The sequence below is a fragment of the Melanerpes formicivorus genome, unplaced genomic scaffold, assembly GCF_026170545.1.
Source record: "Melanerpes formicivorus ecotype bairdi unplaced genomic scaffold, bMelFor1.0.p_v2 SCAF_40, whole genome shotgun sequence".
Taxonomy (NCBI): domain Eukaryota; kingdom Metazoa; phylum Chordata; class Aves; order Piciformes; family Picidae; genus Melanerpes; species Melanerpes formicivorus.
In genome coordinates, this window is record NW_027142392.1 from 3281851 (window position 1) to 3301140 (window position 19290).

Consider the following 19290-nt stretch of genomic DNA (forward strand, 5'->3'; position numbering starts at 1 on the left):
CCACTACCTCCCTGGGCTGCCTATTTCAGTCTTGGAGAACCCCTTCAGGGAAGGAGTTTGTTCTAATACCCAATCTAAATTAGCAATATCCAGTCTTTTATTAGTAATATTTCATACTGCTTCACTGGCACGTGGAAGAGAAGCTGTACAGGCAGAGAAGTGAAGCAGCCAGTGAGGAAGGATGATTTTGTCTTCTGGTGGTTTCTGAAATCCTGCCAGGGCTAGTCAGGGAGCTCTTCCACTCTGCCCACTGGCATTCCAGCACCTCTGCTCTGTGTTTCTCTGAGCTTTGTCCTACAGATTGCCCAATTTGTTCCTTGGGAACCTGTTGCCTCCTGTTTTCACCTCTGGATGTGTTTTCTGGTCCACTGGGACTTACACCAGTGGTGAAGGCTCTGTTCTCTGCCATGATTTTACTTCCACTTCTCACTGCACATGTAGCCCTCTCTTAGCTAGTTATCCCTCTGTGTTGTCCAACTCTGATTACTTCTGAGCATCATAGCTCTTGATGCCTTTGTGGTTACTTCATCCAAAAGCCCTTGTGCTGCTTATTCTCCACATGCTTTCCTTGTGCTGAGTTACCTGTTTCCCATGGCTTGCACAAGCTAAAGACCTGTGGAGAGGTCTTTAGCTATTCCTTAAAGTGTCACTTCTGCCTGATGTTACACAAGAAATTGACCACCTCTGTCCCCCTTTGGGCATGCTCTTTTTTCTGCAGCTGATCCTGGTGCACCTACCCATTTTGCATCTTACAGTTTAGATCCTTACCTTTGGAAAAACTAGCAGCAGGCCTTGGCTCTGATCTTGCGTATGCAGATCAAAGAAATGTAAATGACTACATGCCATGCTGAAAAAGCCACATTAACAAGTCTTGCATGCAATTATGGTACTTCTGTGAGGTGTTTTTTGAAGCATCCTTCACAAAGTCACACTTGCTGTCCACATGTGTACAGAGTGTCATTGAAATCATTACAAGATGTGGTTCATATGCTGTAGATTTTCATAACTTTTACAGAATTAGATTACTTACAAAGAACATTTAATAATAAGTAATCAAATGGCACTCATTGCTTTGATTACCCAAGTGGGAACCATTCTGTGCAGCTTTGGAAAGCAGCAGCAGGAGAAGTCTTCAATGTCAACAGAGTCTTTCCATACTGTAACTCTTTATTTACATATTTTTCTGCTTGGGGAGGCTTATTGAGCACTGAAATTGCATGCCATTAGGCACTAAATTGCATTAAATCTTCTTGCTGCTGTGTGCAGATGGAAAGATGGGGAAGAGCTTAGGTAAAAAAAAGCTTTTGTCTAAATTCCAAGTCTAAAATTACTGCTGCAGTTTGTTAGCATCTTTGGGAGCCAAGTAATCATGTAGGGAGATGAAATGATCTGTTGTTTCATCTAAATGCTCTCTTTCTGCTTAGCCTTTGTCCAGATTAATTCAAAGCACCCCATCTTCAGGGGGAGAAGAGAGAGGTTCAAGCTGCTTGACATTTTAAGGCCAGTAAATGCTGAAGGATGAAGTATGTGGTAGAACAAAGCCACTGAATTTGGATCTGGGGGCTGATTGCCAAAGACTTTGATGCTAAGATGGGAGATTTCCAAACAGATCTTCATAATACAAAGTCTGTTTACAAGATTCAAAATCTGCACTTGGATCAGAGGAGATGTTTTGGCTTGTTTTCCTCTGCCAAAATCATATGTTCTGAAATCTTGAGCGCATCAGTGTGCAAGTGTTTACATGGAAAGGCTGGACAGGATTCCTTGGAGTGGAAGGAGAAGCAAGGAAAAGCCAAAGCAAAAAATATCCTAGCTCGGGAGTGACACCACTGTACTAAACACTAAAACCACTGTGCAGAGTCACAGTCCTGAATGCCTCTAACTTGAGAGGCTGGCTTTTTCCTCTTCTGCTTCCACACCAGAGACAGGTCAGGCTCTAACAGTCCTTCGCCCTCTGCAGCCACTCTCCTTGTGCCCTCTGACTGATTCCTTTCTGCTGGCTTTTCCAGGTGCTCCTCAGACATTTCTAACACTTTCAAAGCACCCCAGCTGTGTTTCCCTCCCAGGTGAGCAGCTGTGCCTCTGGTGTCTGGAAGACCCTTCTCACTGTGGTGCACCTCTTGTCTTGGCTTAGGCATTTTGGTGCTGCCTCCTGGCTGCATTCAGCTGCCCCGCATCCTTCTTCCCTGTCAAGTGCACCCATTCTCTAGCTTCACATTTTCTGTTTTTCCTCTGCATCTAAAAAGCTGTTTCTGTTTTCTTCAGTGGCCTTTTTGCTGTCTGCAAAGCTCTTCAGATGTTATTGAGAATGCCCTATGTGCCTTTTTTTTTTCTCCCCCAGCAAACTGTGGATTTTCGGTAGAACAATTCCACAGGCAGCATGAAGCCTAGAAAATCCAGCTGCTGGGTGTTACGACTGACAGGCTGTAAACCTCCTGCAGCTGTATTCTGTCACTTTTACACGAAGCAGAAACCTGGTCCCTTGGGCTTGTTGTGGACTAGAAGGCAAAGAGATGATGCTGCACATTAAAACTATGTTACTTACCTTTGGATAGCTTAACTTGGGCTGTTTGTTATAGATGGTTTGACAAGTGGACAGAAAAAAAACACCTGCAGTCTTAAAACTGCAGAAAGCATGTTTTGGTGTTTTATGAGGAATACAGAGGTTTAAAACTTTCCTTAGATTGTATTTATGAGATTATGATTGTATGTGTGAGATTGAACACATCCAAGTGCCGGGTTCTGCACATTGGCCACCACAACCCCATGCAGTGCTACAGGCTGGGGTCAGAGTGGCTGGAGAGCAGCCAGGCAGAGAGGGACCTGGGGGTGCTGGTTGATGGTAGGCTGAACACGAGCCTGCAGTGTACCCAGGCAGCCAGGAGGGCCAATGGCATCCTGGCCTGCATCAGGAACAGTGTGGCCAGCAGGAGCAGGGAGGTCATTCTGCCCCTGTACACTGCACTGGTTAGGCCACACCTTGAGTCCTGTGTCCAGTTCTGGGCCCCTCAGTTTAGGAAGGAGGTTGACTTGCTGAAATGAGTCCAGAGAAGGGCAACGAAGTTGGTGAGGGGCTTGGAGCACAGCCCTGTGAGGAGAGGCTGAGGGAGCTGGGGCTGCTTAGCCTGGAGAAGAGGAGACTCAGGGGTGACCTTATTGCTCTCTACAACTACCTGAAGGGAGGTTGTAGACAGGCAGAGGTTGGTCTCTTCTCCCAGGCAGCCAGCACCAGAACAAGAGGACACAGTCTCAGGCTGCACCAGGGGAGGTTCAGGCTGGAGGTCAGGAAGAAGTTCTACACAGAGAGAGTGATTGCCCATTGGAATGGGCTGCCTGGGGAGGTGGTGGAGTCGCCATCACTGGAGGTGTTCAGGAGGAGACTTGACAGGGTGCTTGGTTGCATGGGTTAGTTGGTTGGGAGTTGTTGGATGATAGGTTGGACGCGATGATCTTGAAGGTCTCTTCCAACCTGGTCTGGTCTATTCTATTCTATTCTATTCTATTCTATTCTATTCTATTCTATTCTATTCTATTCTATTCTATTCTATTCTATTCTATTCTATTTCTTCCCCTTTGGCAATCTCTTATGGGGGCTTATATTTTATGCCTTGAAGGAAGAAACCTGATCTTGGTGTGGGCCGTTTACCAGAGTAGTGCATGCTGTGAGACTGAGAGGTGTTCCCAGTTTTGTTTTGTTGAGTGGTAGCTGTGAGGGACAAGCAAGCTGTGCTGTCTACTGCAAGCAGGAGTTTCAGAAACTTCTCCAGTAACAGAGTAACTTTAATTACTGAAGAGTATGAAGTAGGCCTAAATGAGCTCCGTAATGCATACTGTACTTGCTGAAGTCACTCAGCTTGTGATGGACCTGGGCTAGCAGGCTCATGAGAGTAAACACATTCAGCTGCCCTTTTTTGTGGACAATTAGGAAAACACCTTGAAATTCTGCAGGTTAGTAGCAAAATGGTTCTCCAAGCATTTCATGCCCATGCATTATTTCTGTCTATGAGCTTTGTGTTAACTTTTGGTTGATCTGTTCAGTTATCCACCATCAGTAGATTCTGACTTTTCACCTCTATCTATTGCATATTTTTGTACCTGTTCCTTAAGTGTCTGCTGACTGAAGCAGGGTTTAGGAAATGAGAGGTTTCAACTGTGGACATTTCCTTTTGCCAACACACCTGTTTATGAGACCTGGTTTTGAGAGTAGTTTTGTCAGCTAAAGGTCATGAAGTTGTGTGCTCGATGAAGATCAAGTAAATGCTTTGAGCAGTCCTTTGGAGGGCACTTGTGGATCCTATTCAAAGGCAAGTCTCTGATACTTCTTTTAAAGCATGTTTTGAGCTGGACTGATAAATAGGCAGTGCTGTTCTTTTCCAAATAGAAAGATGTATCTCCTGTGTCTGTGCTGCTGGAGCTGTGACAGTCGAACAGGGCATGCCCCATGGGTTTAGTGGCAGATCCTCCACCTGCTGTTCCTTCTACCTAGGTATATCTGTACCTAATGATCTTTTTTGGAAAGCAGCTATGTGAAAAAGTAGCAGAAATCCTGTGTGGGGAGGAGGAGACAGGGAGTGAGTCTGAGTGCGCGCCTGCCGCGTTGCACCCATGATGTCATTCTCATTTGCACTGCTAGGGGATGAGCTCATCGGGGAGGGATCTTGCAGAGTTACAGCTGTGCCAATTCATCTCTGCTTTGATTAACATTCTCCAAGCTCCTTCCTTGAACTAAACAACAGGCACTGCGTTATGAATTATTTAAAGGCCTAGGAGAGCTTCTAATAAACGGAATTTGGCATCAGTGCAAAACAAAAACGAGCGAGCTCTCTATTCTGCTCCCAGAGCATTAGTTAGAAAATGCAATGGGTACCATTCCCAAATGGATAAGCAGGTTGAGGTTTGGGTTTTTTCCTCCCTTAACATTTTTGCAGGACTAGTTTTCAACAAGAAGTTGCCTTTTTGTGGAAGGTGGGTCTGCAGATGTAAAGATACTCCTTATCAACGAGGCTCTGTTATTCCATTCTGTAACTGAGTTTTCATTTCTAAGCAAAAAAAAGAACCAATGAGTTTTGGTAAGGTGCTTGAGACAAAAGGAATTTTACAGGATTAGACCTTGACATTTATGGCAAGTATGTGGTGGGTTGAAGTTTCCCCCCAGCATTAACTTTGCCAGGCCAACTCGGATAGGATAGGATAGGATAGGATAGGATAGGATAGGATAGGATAGGATAGGATAGGATAGGGTAGAATACAGTAGAGTAGAGTGGAGTAGAGTAGAGTAGAGTAGAGTAGAGTAGAGTAGAGTAGAGTAGAGTAGAGTAGAATAGAATAGAATAGAATAGACCAGACCAGACCAGACCAGACCAGACCAGACCAGGTTGGAAGAGACCTTCAAGATCATCGCATTCAACCTATCATCCAACACCACCCAACCAACTAACCCATGGCACCAAGCACCCTGTCAAGTCTCCTCCTGAACACCTCCAGTGATGGCAACTCCACCACCTCCCTGGGCAGCCCATTCCAGTGGGCAATCACTCTCTCTGTGCAAAACTTCCTCCTGACCTCCAGCCTGAACCTCCCCTGGCACTGCCTGAGACTGTGTCCTCTTGATGCAGATGAAGCTGTAGTTAGAAGCAAAATCTACACTCTAGGATGGACTGCAATGAATATGTACAAAGAATACAGGATTTACAATATTATACAGGTGTTTACAATTAATGAACAGCACAATGACCCCCCCTGGCCAATAACCAGGTGAATCTACTTGCTTCTCCCTCCCTGCCTCCCCTTTATCCCCCTGTACAAAAGGGACAAGAGAAAGGAGCAGAGAAGATAGACTTAGCCAAGGCCAGCTAAAAGCAGGTTCTGTCTCCTGAGTGAAGCAAAACCAGCCAGAGATCAGAAGAGAAAAGGGAAGAATTGTTATGGTACAGCTCTTATTCCAGATATTTATCCAATTCATTTGTTTAGAATAGTATTTTCTTTTCCTTTTTACACCCAAGAGTGATTTATTTATCTTTCTACTTTTCTGCTTGAAATCTGTAACTACATTTTAAAGGCAGAGCCTAAACCCACCACACAAGTATCAGTTTAGGAAAGATGTTGAGTTGCTGGAACGTGTCCAGAGAAGGGCAACAAAGCTGGGGAGGGGTTTGGAGCACAAGCCCTATGAGGAGAGGCTGAGATAGTTGGGGTTGCTTAGCTTGGAGAATAGGAGGCTCAGGGGAGACCTTATTGCTGTCTACAACTACCTGAAGGGAGATTGTAGCCAGGTGGGGGTTGCTCTCTTCTCCCAGGCAACCTGTGACAGAACAGGACAACACAATCTGAAGTGGCCCAGGGGAGGTTTAGGCTGGGTATTAGGAAGAAGTTCTTCCCAGAAAGAGTGATTAGTCATTGGAATGTGCTGCCCAGGGAGGTGGTGGAGTCACCATCCCTGGAGGTGTTTAAAATAAGACTGGATAGGGTGCTTGGTGCCATGGTTTAGTTGATTAGATGGTATTGGATGATAGGTTGGACTTGATGATCTCAAAGGTCTTTTCCTATTCTATTCTATTCCATTCCATTCCATTCCATTCCATTCCATTCCATTCCATTCTAAAAAGGAACACAGTTTTTATTAGTGGCCCATTTGATTTTTCTAATCTGAGGACTTGGTCAGTCAGGAAGATTTCTAGCACTGCACTGTACTCTGATTTTGATTGTTTCACAGCCAGTCATGCACAAACCCACTGATTTTTTAGCCCATTTGGCTTAAAAGCAGCCCAGGCAAAAGGATCACTTGGCTGAAGGAGCCAGGCATTTGCAGAAAGTTCTTCTCAGGTCTTTTGTGTTTTGTGCTGGGAGTTTCTCCAGTGGAAAATTAATGGCATTTAAATTACGTAGCAACTCAGCAGGGCTGACAGGTGATTTCTGACTAGAGAAGGTATTTATTTTCTCTTTCCACCAATAATTGTGTTCTTGTCAGCACTGTAAATGAATTTTAAAGAGCCTTACATAATCAATTGCTATTGAACAGTAACGAGCTGTGCTTAAACTGCCCTTGTCAAATTATATCTTAAGTCAGGGAAGAAAAAGGCAGCATATGCCTCCATGAAACAATCCTGGAGTGCAAATGTAGGGTGGGAAACAGGGAAGCACCCCTTTTGTCATGGGCTCTTTCTGTTGAGTAGAGAGGACTGTGGGCTGCTGAAGCAGAATTTCAGCCAGTGAGTCATCCCAGCAGTCTAACATGGGAAAATCCAGTCTGTCAGTCTGCAAAATCCTCCAGCCTGTGCACACAGCTTTGCTATGTCATCCTCTGAGGCACAGCTTGGAGATGCATGATTTTCCTCTGGGAAAGTAGTAAAAATCACAACTTTCATTGGGGGGGGGGGGGAGTGTAGGAATGGAAAATGGATGCTCACTCTGCAGCGTGGTTTAAGAGCAGAGTTACAATTCTGTCTGCAAAACCACTCCTCGAAATGGGTTTTACAAACTTCTGTTCATAGAAGGTGAAGCTGAAGAGAGACTGAGGTTGAAAAGAAGATAAATATTGGCCCCACAGATTTTGCCTGGCAATTCAGCTTTGGGAACAGACCTTATGTAGATCTCTGCCAGACACTGGCCAGGCATTGGAAGGGGTTGCCTGGGGAGCTGGTGGAGTCACTATCCCTGGAGGAGTTAGAACAGAACAGAACAGAACAGAATAGAATAGACCAGGTTGGGAGAGACCTTCAAGATCATCGCGTCCAACCTATCATCCAACACCACCCAATCAACTAACCCATGGTACCAAGCACCCTGTCAAGTCTCCTCCTGAACACCTCCAGTGATGGTGACTCCACCACCTCCCCGGGCAGTCCATTCCAATGGGCAATCACTCTCTCTGTGTAAAACTTCCTCCTGACCTGAACCTCCCCTGGAGCAGCCTGAGACTGTGTCCTCTTGTTCTGGTGCTGGCTGCCTGGGAGAAGAAAGCAACATCTGCCTGTCTGCAACCCCCCTTCAGGTAGCTGTAGACAGCAATAAGGTCACCCCTGAGTCTCCTCTTCTCTAGGCTAAGTATCCCCAGCTCCCTCAGCCTCTCCTCATAGGGCTTGTGTTCCAAGCCCCTCACCAACTTTGTTGCCTTTGTTGCCCTTCTCTGGACATGCTCCAGCAAGTCAACCTCCTTCCTAAACTGAGGGGCCCAGAACTGGACACAGTACTCAAGGTGTGGCCTAACCAGTGCAGTGTACAGGGGCAGAATGACCTCCCTGCTCCTGCTGGCCACACTGTTCCTGATGCAGGCCAGGATGCCATTGGCTCTCTTGGCTGCCTGGGCACACTGCAGGCTCATGTTCAGCCTACCATCAACCAGCACCCCCAGGTCCCTCTCTGCCAGGCCACTCTCCAGCCACTCTGACCCCAGCCTGTAGCCCTGCCTGGGGTTGTTGTGGCCAATGTGCAGAACCCAGCACTTGGATGTGTTCAATCTCATGCCCTTGGCCTCTGCCCATCTGTCCAGCCTGTCCAGGTCTCTGGAAATGTGTGGACACGGTGCTTCAGGACATGGTTTCATGGCCATGGTGGTGATAGGCTGCTGGTTGGATTCCATGATCTTAGAGGTCTTTTCCAACCCAAACAATTCCATGATTCTGTGTGCTATGGACACACTGCTCCATGTTATATGTGGTGAGAACACAACCCTTGCTTGCTAGATTTTACTCTCAGTGGTGAAGATGTCTGTGAAGGCAACTTCTATAACATCAGTTAATTTGACTCTGGTGAGTCTGTGATTGCTTTAAATGATGATAGTTTGAGGAAAATCAGCTGAGAAAAAACCCCTGCTTGTTCTTGAGTAAAAGATGAGATGAGGAACCCAAAAAAACAGAGGCAGTGCTTACTTTTTTGATTGCTACATTTGAATTACCCAAAATTTTGGCTGTTCACCTCCCAGTACGACTGCAGCAAAGTTTCCCTAGGCATTTGGGCTTCCCTGTAGAACTCAGATACCATCTAGGCTAAAAAGTGAAAGCAATTTAACTTCTGTGGATCTCTGATTCAAGAGTGATGAGTGAGACTGTGCTGATCATGCTGTCTGATTGCAGCAAGGTGTTTTTTAAAGCAGCTGCCTTAATATTTTCTGAGAACCTGGTGCTTCCACATTGCTGGGCTTTGTGCCCCACAGCATGGCTGGGAGCACACATGCAACATCATTTTATTTGGAATCATAGAATGGCTTAAGGTGGAAGAGACCTTAGACATTATCTGTTCCAACCTCCCAGCCATGGGCTGGGATGCCTCTCAACTAGACTCAGCTGCTCAAGACCTCATCCAGCCTGGCACTGGACAACTTCCCTGGGCAGCCTGTTCCTGAGTCTCAGCACCCTTGTGCTGAAGAACTTCTGCCTAAGATCCAGTCTAACCCTGCTCTCCCTCAGCTTCAAACCATTCCCCTTTTCTGTGTCTCTAGACACCCTTAAGTCTAGAGTCTAGAGAAAAGTCCCTCTCCAGCCTTCCTGTCAGATCCCTTCAGGTACTGCAAGGCAGCTCTAAAGTCCCCCTGCAGTATTCCTGTCTCTTCTGTAGGCTGAACACCCCCAGCTCCCTCAGCCTGTCCTCACAGCATAAGTGTTCCAGCCTTTGGATCATCTTTGTGGCCCTTCTCTGGACTCGCTCCAACAGCTGTGTGTCATCCTTCTGATGGGGACAGCAGAACTGGGCACAGCAGTCAAGGTGGGGTCTCACAAGAGCAGTGTAAAGGGACAGAATCACTTCCCTTGACCTGCTGGCCACACTCTCTGATGCAGCCTAGGATATGATTTAGATTTTCATTAAATGTTTGGGGAAGATGGTATTGTTGATGCATCTTCCACCATGTAGTGAGTTGGGTGGGTCAAATGTGCTCCTCTGAACCTGGAGACCAAAGTTATACCTGTCTGCTGGGGTGTGACAGCATGTGAGGGTTTTTAAACAGCCCTAATAAGCCCTAATAAATGTCACTTTATGCCAGAGTACTCTTTTCTCACATCAATAGATAAATGTTTTAGCTTGTCTCAGATGTATTGCTTGGGAGTGAGGTATGCTGGAGGAAGCTGTGAGTTACAGACCTTGGCCAAAGCTCTTTCATTTCTTCCTTTATTTTTCTTTAAATATGTTTGGTTGTGTGTTTGAAAATCCAGTGATTAATTTTTGGCTAAGGCATAGGGGTTATTTGGGCATGTCTTCATCCAAACAAAGCTGGGGAGGGGTTTGGAGCACAAGCCCTATGAGGAGAGGCTGAGGGAGCTGGGACTGCTTAGCCTGGAGAGGAGGAGACTCAAGGCAGACCTTATTGCTCTCTCTATTGCTCTCTGAAGGGAGGTTGTAGCCAGGTGGGGGTTGGTGTCTTCTCCCAGGCAACCAGCGCCAGAACAAGAGGACACAGTCTCAAGCTGCCAGGGGAGGTTGAGGCTGGATGTTAGGAAGAAGTTCTTCATAGAAAGAGTTATTTGCCATTGCAATGTGCTGCCCAGGGAGGTGGTGGAGTCACAGTATCACAGTATCACTAGGGTTGGAAGAGACCTTGAGGTCCAACCTGTCACCACAGACCCCATGACTAGACCATGGCACCAAGTGCCACGTCCAATCTCCTCTTGAACGCCTCCAGGGACGGTGACTCCACCACCTCCCTGGGCAGCACATTCCAATGACGAATGACTCGCTCAGTGAAGAACTTTCTCCTCACCTTGAGTCTAAACTTCCCCTGGTGCAGCTTGAGACTGTGTCCCCTTGTTCTGGTGCTGGTTGCCTGGGAGAAGAGACCAACCCCCTCCTGGCTACAACCACCTTTCAGGTAGTTGTAGAGGGCAATGAGGTCACCCCTGAGCCTCCTCTTCTCCAGGCTAAGTCACCATCACTGGAGGTGTTTAGGAAGAGACTGGATGGGGCATTTGGTGCCATGGGTTAGTTGATTAGGTGGTGTTGGATGATAGGTTGGACTCAATGATCTCAAAGGTCTTTTCCAACCTGGTTAATTCTATTCTATTCTATTCTATTCTATTCTATTCTATTCTATTCTATTCTATTCTATTCTATTCACCATTTAATCTGGGAAAAACCTCTGCAGTTACCATCAGGTCCATGAGCAAGGCAGAAGCACAGAAACCAGACCAGTTCAAACCAGTGGGAGTCTAGTGCATCCCATTGCTCAGGTGCTTGGGTCTCTGATGGATGAGTGCAATTCGAAGGGAACAGCTTTCTGTCTCTTTCTGGGCTGGGACTCTGCTGAGCAGCTCCACCCTCAGCTTGCTTGGTTGTCAGGTGGAGATTGAGAGCTAGGCAAAATGGTCAAGGCCGAAGCCTTTGCTGTTTCACTTCCCATTCTGTTGTGATTTTGCTGGGTTTCTGCTTTGGAAGGGCAGGATTTTGGAGTTCCTGGTCCTGCAGTCCCAGGGGCGATGCAGTCAGCGTCCTATCAGCGTGCCTCCACGCACCGCTCCTCACCAGCTGGGTACAGCAGCTAGGAGTCACACACACGTCATCCTCAGGGTTATTTAAAGAGCAGGGAGAGCCTCTTCCATACCAAGTGAGGTTGGCAGCACGCTGGGCTGTCCTGAGGCGAGCAGTCAGAGCCAGCAGAGGAACCACAGATGGATGAGTTGTGTAACAGCCTCGCTGGCTGGCCGGTTGACGAATCCCTTGTGACAGAGCATCCCTTCAGCACCACAGTGAGCAGGGAGGGCAGGGAGGAGAAACCATCACAGGCTGAGACAGCCCTGGAGTTCATTTTCAGTCCTACCAAGCATGGCCCTGGTAGCAAACAATGATTGCCAAAAATTAGTCTTAAAGCATGTGCCTGAGTTGTAATAATGCTTTTGCTTGCAAAATGGGGAGGGGGTTGAGGATGCAATATTCTGGGTGAGTGCTTCAGGGTCACGTATCATGCTCTGTGTGTTGCTGTTTATAGCTGCATACCTTTGGCTAGTAAATTCTGTAGGTGGATCCTGTGTGGACACAAACATATGGCTCATTTGCTGATGCTAACAAGTTAATGATTCTCTTTTTAAGATAGTCCTTTAACACAAAAACTAAGTCTGCTCTCCGGTGTGTGAATTAAGGAATCAAAAGGTGGACTACAAGGCCCTATGCAGGAGGAAGATGAGATGCAAAGCAAACAAAACCAACTGTGAATGGTAGGATGGTGCTGTCCTAAGGACCTGTGCAGAGGTGCATGCCTGCTCTCTCTTTCTTCCCAGTTTTACCCCAGTTTAATTGTGCACAACATCAAATTGGTGGTAACATCTCCAGCAATTGCAGTTAATGCAGGCCCTGCACCAGGCTCTGCCCTGTGTTTTCTCACTGTTAGCAGTCATCCCTGAAGCACAGAAGGACTCCAAGCTGTTTGTCATGACTGTTGTTTTAATCTAGTTTAGTTGAGTCCCACAGTTCTCAAGTTGCACATCAGGCTGTTTGAGGTCCTCCCTTGCCTCCTTCCTTCCTCTCCTCTCTCCCTCCCTCTGGGGTAGTGCCTGAAGCACACTGATTTGTTGGGGTGGGTTTCCTCTGTGTGCTCTGTGAGCAAATACCTTCTGAAAATGCAAACCTACTGCTGAAGCTGCAGCTACCACAGTAGGGGTCATGAGAGTGAACAACATCTTTCCCTAGGGAAAAAAAGAGAAGGAAAAAACCCAAACCACACACACAGAGGGAAAAAAAAAGAGAAACATTTTGGATGATTTCCAAGAGGCTTGACACCACTGATAGCAGGACAGGGCACTGCAGAGGGTGAGGTCATATTTGTATCAGCAAGCTTCCATTACACTACTGCTGTGACACACTTCAGCTCGCAGCTTTGCCTACCAGGGCTTGCTCCTGCCGTGAGGAGAACCTGACTCCTGAGTGCTTGAGCCAAGTGCTTTGCTGTTACTGAGTGCTGCTTCCAGACTCAGACTCATAGAATCAATAAAGTTGGAAAAGACCTCAAAGATCATCAACCTGTCACCCAAGACCTCATGACCACTAAACCATGGCACCAAGTGCCACGTCCAGTCCCCTCTCGAACACCTCCAGGGATGGTGACTCCACCACCTCCCTGGGTAGCATCAGTTCACAGTATCACAGTATAACTAAGGTTGAGTTCATTATACTGCTTCCAAATTTGTCTCTTAATACCCCATTTAAATAATCAGAGTGTGTGTGGGGGAGAAAAGCTTACAAGCAGTAAGTCATTCTCCATGAAGGCCACATCACTTTGGTCCAAAGCAGCTAACATCCTAACTGGAAGCTCCCAGGAGAGCACCGCAGAGCAGGTTGTCTAGTACTGCAGAGGACTCCTTCAAAGTGGGTGTTAAGCAGGCACTAAACCTTGACTGCCAGCTTCTCACAGGCTGCTGCCACTCCTTTTCACCTCTTGCATTGAATGATGTATTTATTTGTTCATGGCTTTATTTGTCTTCACCTTTGGAGTTTCATTACATTGCAGTGGGACTCTTTTTGCTCAGAAATTCTCAGACATCTGTAGGAAAAGGCAGGTATGCAAGGGGAAATCTCTCTTCAGGGAAAAAAGGGAGGGTAGGAAAACCAGAGCAGAGCATCACAAGACAGAGGGACTGAGATGACAGGGGAGAAGTTGAGGAAAAGGGGAGGCTTGAGTTTGTGGAAATTACAGACCATCTGCCTGACGGCATGCAAAGCAGAATGATTCACATTTGCACTTGCCTTTGGCTTTCCAAGGCTACGTTTCTAGTGCCTGTGATTTTAAGACTAAACTAAGCAGAGTGCTCCTTTGAGACTTCCCTCCTTCCTGAAGAGAGAGGTGCTGCTCACTGTGCTGGGTGTGAAAAGAATTACTGGAGTAATTGTAGTGAAGACTTCAATATCAAGGTCTGTGTGACTGCAGATTCTCTCCTCCTCTGCCCTCGTGGAGCACTGCGTGTGCTCAGCCGCTTTTAGGTGTGTTAGATGAAGACAAAGAAAGTGGACCAGTAGACCAGTGCTAGTAGTATGGAAATGGAAAGACAAAAAGATGGAAAATCACAGAATGGGACCTCTAGAAAGCATTGGGTCCAAATCCCCCCTGCTAAAGCAGGATCGCCTAGGGCAGGCCACACGAGGACATCTCCAGGTTGGCTTTGAAAATCTCCAGAGAAGGAGACTCCACAACCTCTCTGGGCAGCCTGTTCCAGGGCTCCATCACCCTCACAGTAAAGAAGTTTCTCCTCCTGCTGAGCTGGAACACCCTGTGTTCTAACCTGTAGCCATTATTCCTTGTATTACTGCCGGGTGCCACTGAAAAGAGCCTGTCCCCTTCCTCTTGCCACTCACCCCTCAGATATTCATAGACATTAATAAGATCTTCTCTTCTCCAGAATAAACAGCCCCAGTTCTCTCAGTCTTTCTTCATGTGCACCAGTGGAAAAGGCTCCACTTCTGTGTGGGAATAGGAAGAGGATTGAATTCTCTAATGGAAAATGATGCCATCTTATCTGCATTACCTTTGGTAGACAGAAGCAGGAGTAGGCTTAGTAGCATCAACCATAATGTGGGCATTGTAGAACTCTTCAGTAAGACTGATAAATTTATACAATATGTGGTTTAATACTGAAGGCAGCTTCCAGGGAACAGTGTGGAAAGTGCTGAAGATGTTATCTTCAAGATGAAGGAGGTATCTTCATCACAGTTAAACTTCTGCTTGGCAGCATCGAAAGCAGCGTGGCCAGCTGGCTGAGCATGGTGATTTTCTCCCTCTGCTCCACTCTCATGAGATCCTGCTGGGAGTTCAGTGTCCAGCTCTGGAGCCCCCCAACACAAAAAGGATATGGAACTGTTGACTATTGGAGCAGGTCAAGAGGAGGCCACAGAGATAACTCCAGGACCAGAGCACCTCACCTATAAAGGCAGGCTGAGAAGTTGGGCCTGTTAAGCCTGGAAAAGGGAAGCCTCCAGGGAGACCTTAGAGCATCTTTCCAGTATTTGAAGGGGGCCTACAGGAGAGCTTTAGAAGGACATTTTTCCAAGGCATGGAGCAGCAGGGTGAGGGGTAGTGACTCCAGACTAGAAGCTGTAAAATCATCAGCAAAAGCAAGGAAGCCTCAGTAAGAGTGAGGGCAGAAGCTTAAGTTTAGTTTGAGTGTGGCTGTTGAAGAAAAGGATGATTTGAAATGCCAGGCTGGCTAGGATAGGTTATTGCAGGGAACTGGTGAAACCATTCTTCCTGCAGAGGAAGCAGGGAGACCTGGAGCTGAGAGACTTGAGGTGGTGGTGAAAGATCTGTTTCCAGGGTCTGCTGACTTCTGCTGCTTATGTCTCAGATGGTCCATTGTAAGTCCCCTTAGATTTACAAAGACTTGGAAATAAAGGATCCAGACCACCTTGGTCATAAATCCAGACCACAGTGGCACAAATATGCCACTCCAGAAGTTGGGAGACAGTGTTTGGAGACCTGGATGTGGTATTAAAGGAAAGTAGAAATCCTCACAGCTGATGTAGTAGATGACCTTGCAATTCATTTAGATTTCATTACACCTAATGACCGTGTAAGCAGTGTGAGGCATTGTAACTTCAGTCACCTTAGCACTGGTGGCATAAATTATTTCTGAGAGATCAGTGTGTAACAAACAAACTGCAAATACTGCTGCACAGCTGTGTGCAAGTTCAGCTTCCCAGTGGAGAAAGCTGGAAAAGGCTGAGGCAGTCTCAAGGCATCGTCTCAGATGTGATGCTGACTAAATGCAGATGGCTCAAGTGGTTCCTGTCTGCAGCTTTGTGCGTTGCCTCTCTCAGGCTGCTGTTGCTGCAGCAGTGCTGGCTGAGTGATCCGTGAAATATGTGTGTTTACATCTATGTGCCAAGCTGTAAAAGTGTGTTTGGGAGCAGAGTCACAGAAACCAGCACTTGTAGCTGCTGACGTTGTTGTGGCTGGGAAGGATGAGCGCAGCCCTCCTTGTTCGTGGGATGCAGCTGCGCAGCGGCGAGCGGCACTCGAAGTGGGCAGGGAAAAAGTCCAAAGATGCATTTATGTGGGGTTTTCCTACTGAAAACCTGATAGGTTGGACCAGGTAGGGGGAAAAAAAGCATTGCAGTAATTGCAGGAGTGTGGTTTAGCACAGCTAGAAAAGGCAGGGATTCTCGTGGCTGTTCCTGTGAAAGCTTTTCTCTTCAGTACAGATGCCAAAGCTGACAAAATGATCAGTGACAACATGATTTGAAGCAAAGGATAGTGCTTCAGAACAGCAGCCTGGGTCCCTGTAGAACGGGCAACAGCCACATCAGCAGAAGAGCTGGAAGAAGTTAAAATTGCAGACTGTTTGGAGGATCTTTGGGATTAGCTCCGCGTCCAGACTCTGACTTCTTGACACCAACTTGGTGACTGCTTGCAACAGCGAGGGCTGTAGTGTGATTGTGTAATTCTGCAGAGGCCCAGGCTGGGAGCAGGGTAGCCCTGTTGCCACACACAGGGAAGAGCCTTGTTGGAAGGCTGATTGCAAGCACTAGGGGTCAGCTTCTCCAGCGTGTTGGGTGATTTTGTACTCACGCGTTGCAGAAGTGCAATTGTTAGTGGTTCCACAGGTGCATAGAGGAGTAGGGACAGGAGTGGACTACAGAGCAGCCAAATCCTTCTCAGAGAGTGGATTTTTATACTGGGATATTAGGTAACTGGAAAATCATCTGGCAGGGTTGATCTCCAGAAAATGTAGCATCTCCATGTCATCTCTGAGGAAAGGTCTTCTGAGTCCAGCAGCATTTGGCATTCTGAGTGAAAGGCTCCTCTGCAGGCAAGAGGGCCTGATGGGTGATGAATTCAGGTGTTCCGTGGTTATAGCAGATACCTAACTCCTTTCCAGTACTTGATGACGACCATGACTGCTGTGCTCTTCGCAGCAGCCTTGGCTGAAGGGAAGGAGAGTTTCTATGGATGTAATCAGAAGGCAGCAGGAGCCACTATCAGCATTTCAGTTCCAGACTCTGGTGTGTTGTAAAAGACTGGCACAAGAGCTAAGCTGTTGTGCAGCATGGGAGAGCGTTTGTTGGCATCTGCCAGAAAGCAGCTGGGAGCTGTTCCATGGACAAGGTCAAGGTTTGTTCACTGAAATAGCAAGAGGCTTTGACTGCAGCATAGTTTCCAGTTAATGAGCCCTGTACCCAATGGGTGAAATGGGATCTTAGAAAGAGGACTGCAGCCAGTATGTCTGGTTCCCCAGTTCATCAGTGAATACTGATGTTCATCAGTGAATACTGATGAACAGTTGATAGAAAACTTCAGGTAGCTGAGCACTTCTCATGCTGGGCTTTAAATAAAGGCTTAACCTGACCAGTTTCTTCTAATATCCAACCAAAACCTCCCCTGGTGCAACTTGAAGCCATTTTGCTTATAATAGCCACTTGATACTGCTCAGGTTGCCAGAGACAAAAGCTTTGGGCCCTCTGCTCAGAGCAGTACTTCTGGTGCCGTTCTGGGCTGGCTTAGGGTTTGGGCTGGTATTTTAAAAACAAACCCAAAACACTAAAAGGAGTTGAATGTTTGCTGATATATTTCCTGCCTCCTCTTCACTGTGTTTCAGAAAATCTTCAGAAGAACTGGACATGGATAAAGTAACAGCAGCCATGGTACTCACCAGTTTATCCACCAGCCCTTTGGTCCGCAGCCCTCCTGTCCGACCCAACGGTAAGCCTGCAGAGCAGTGCCTGGGCAGGGGCTGCAGGGAGGGGTGCCAGGTCCATGTATCTGAGGGCTTGTTTGCAGGAGTTGTGGCTGTGGTGGAGGACAAGGGGTCAGTGGCTGTCTTCTGACAGTGACCTGTGCATGCTGGGGATCATGCGAGCTTTGCTCTGACTGGATAAGGATCTTTGGTGCAGCACTGACAGAATGGAGAAGGAGCCTTTCCAGCTGAGACACCACGCACTAGCAGTCTGCACAGCAACAGGTCTGTTTCTGCTGAGGCAGGATTAGACCCTCAATTCCTGTGCCCTCTGATGATCTGTCATCAAATCCATAGTCCCTTAAAAGACTGCTCCATTTGTGGTATAGAAGACACACACAAATAAACCTAAACAGTTAGTGGTAATAATGAGACTGCTAATAAAGTAAAACTAATCTATGAAGCTTGAAATGTTCTGAAGTATTCTAATTTAAAGCATCATTCAAATGAGGACACCCCTTTTAGGATGTCTCAGCATTGTTTGTAGGACTCTGGCTTTTATTTAGAATAAACCTTTATTTAGAATAAACCAAACCAGGTTGGAAGAGACCTTCAAGATCATCGCGTCCAAGCCATCAACCAATCCAACCCACCTGCAACTGCCGAACAGATACCAGGTGCCCTCCTACTGTAAATAACTGAAGGACCCTGAGGAATACTTAAGAGATGCAAATCAGTAGGGAGGTAGTCTGCATGTCTTCATGGAAGCAGAGGCCATCCACTGAATGATGTCCTTTCATAAAATCAAAGAGTGATTGGGCTTGGAAGAGAACCCCCTGCCATGAGCAGAGACACCCTCTACTAGAGCAGGTTGCTCAAGGCCTCCTCAAAGCTGGCTTTACAAGGAATTTGTACCAATGTCCCAGCTTTAAAGATTTTTTGAACAATTGTGTGGTTTTTCTGTTTCTTTCTGGAAAATGTGTGTTTTCTCTAGTTAGCTTCAACTCTAGCTGTGAACACTCGTGGCTCCTGTTTGTGTGCTTTCCAGTGTTGAAAACCAGAAGTACTTATGGAGCAGCACTGCTCTGAGGAGCCCTGGCAAACAAACCTCTGGCAGCGACTTCCCCAGTGAATGTCCTGCCTCAGGGCTGGAGGTTGCCAGCCCTCACTGAAAGCCTATGAAAGGATTGGATTGGATGTGGCACTTGGAGCCATGGTTTAGTAGCCATGAGGTGTTGGGTGACAGGTTGGACTTGATGATCTTTGAGGTCTTTTCCAACCTTATTGATTCCATGATTGAGGTTGCTCTAATTCTATGATTCTGTTCCATGATTGAAAACATGGAAGGCTAAAAATGTACCTGCCCTCCATCTGCTCAGCTCACAGCCAACACCACAGATGAAGGTGGATTTTGACTGATGTGCCAGGCAGTGGTTTGGAGCAGCCAAGGCATGTCCCACTTTGCATCCCCAGTCAAAGGGAACTGCTATAGAGTGGGGCAAGGCACTAGCTGCCACCTTAGCTTGAGCAGATGATGCAGTGCACATTAGGTAGCAGCTGGACTGGAAAGATCCTCCAAACAAGCCCTTTTGAATTGCTAATAGGTAAGTGGTAGCTGTTAACTGCCTTTGATATTTCTTCTTGCAGTCTTGAGTGCTCTTTGATATCTCTTCACATAGCTTGTCTGCTTGATTCCCAAAGCTGGGAA

General features: G+C 46.9%; 1 protein-coding gene across 1 annotated transcript in view; it reads left to right on the forward strand.

Annotated features, from left to right (window-relative positions):
- The window catches only part of ZNF704 (zinc finger protein 704), an 80463-nt gene that overhangs the window by 45299 nt on the left and 15874 nt on the right, over positions 1-19290 (forward strand). The window contains exon 3 of the mRNA XM_068158571.1: positions 17505-17608. Coding sequence (XP_068014672.1) covers positions 17505-17608 — 104 coding nt within the window. The remainder of the gene's footprint in view (positions 1-17504; positions 17609-19290) is intronic.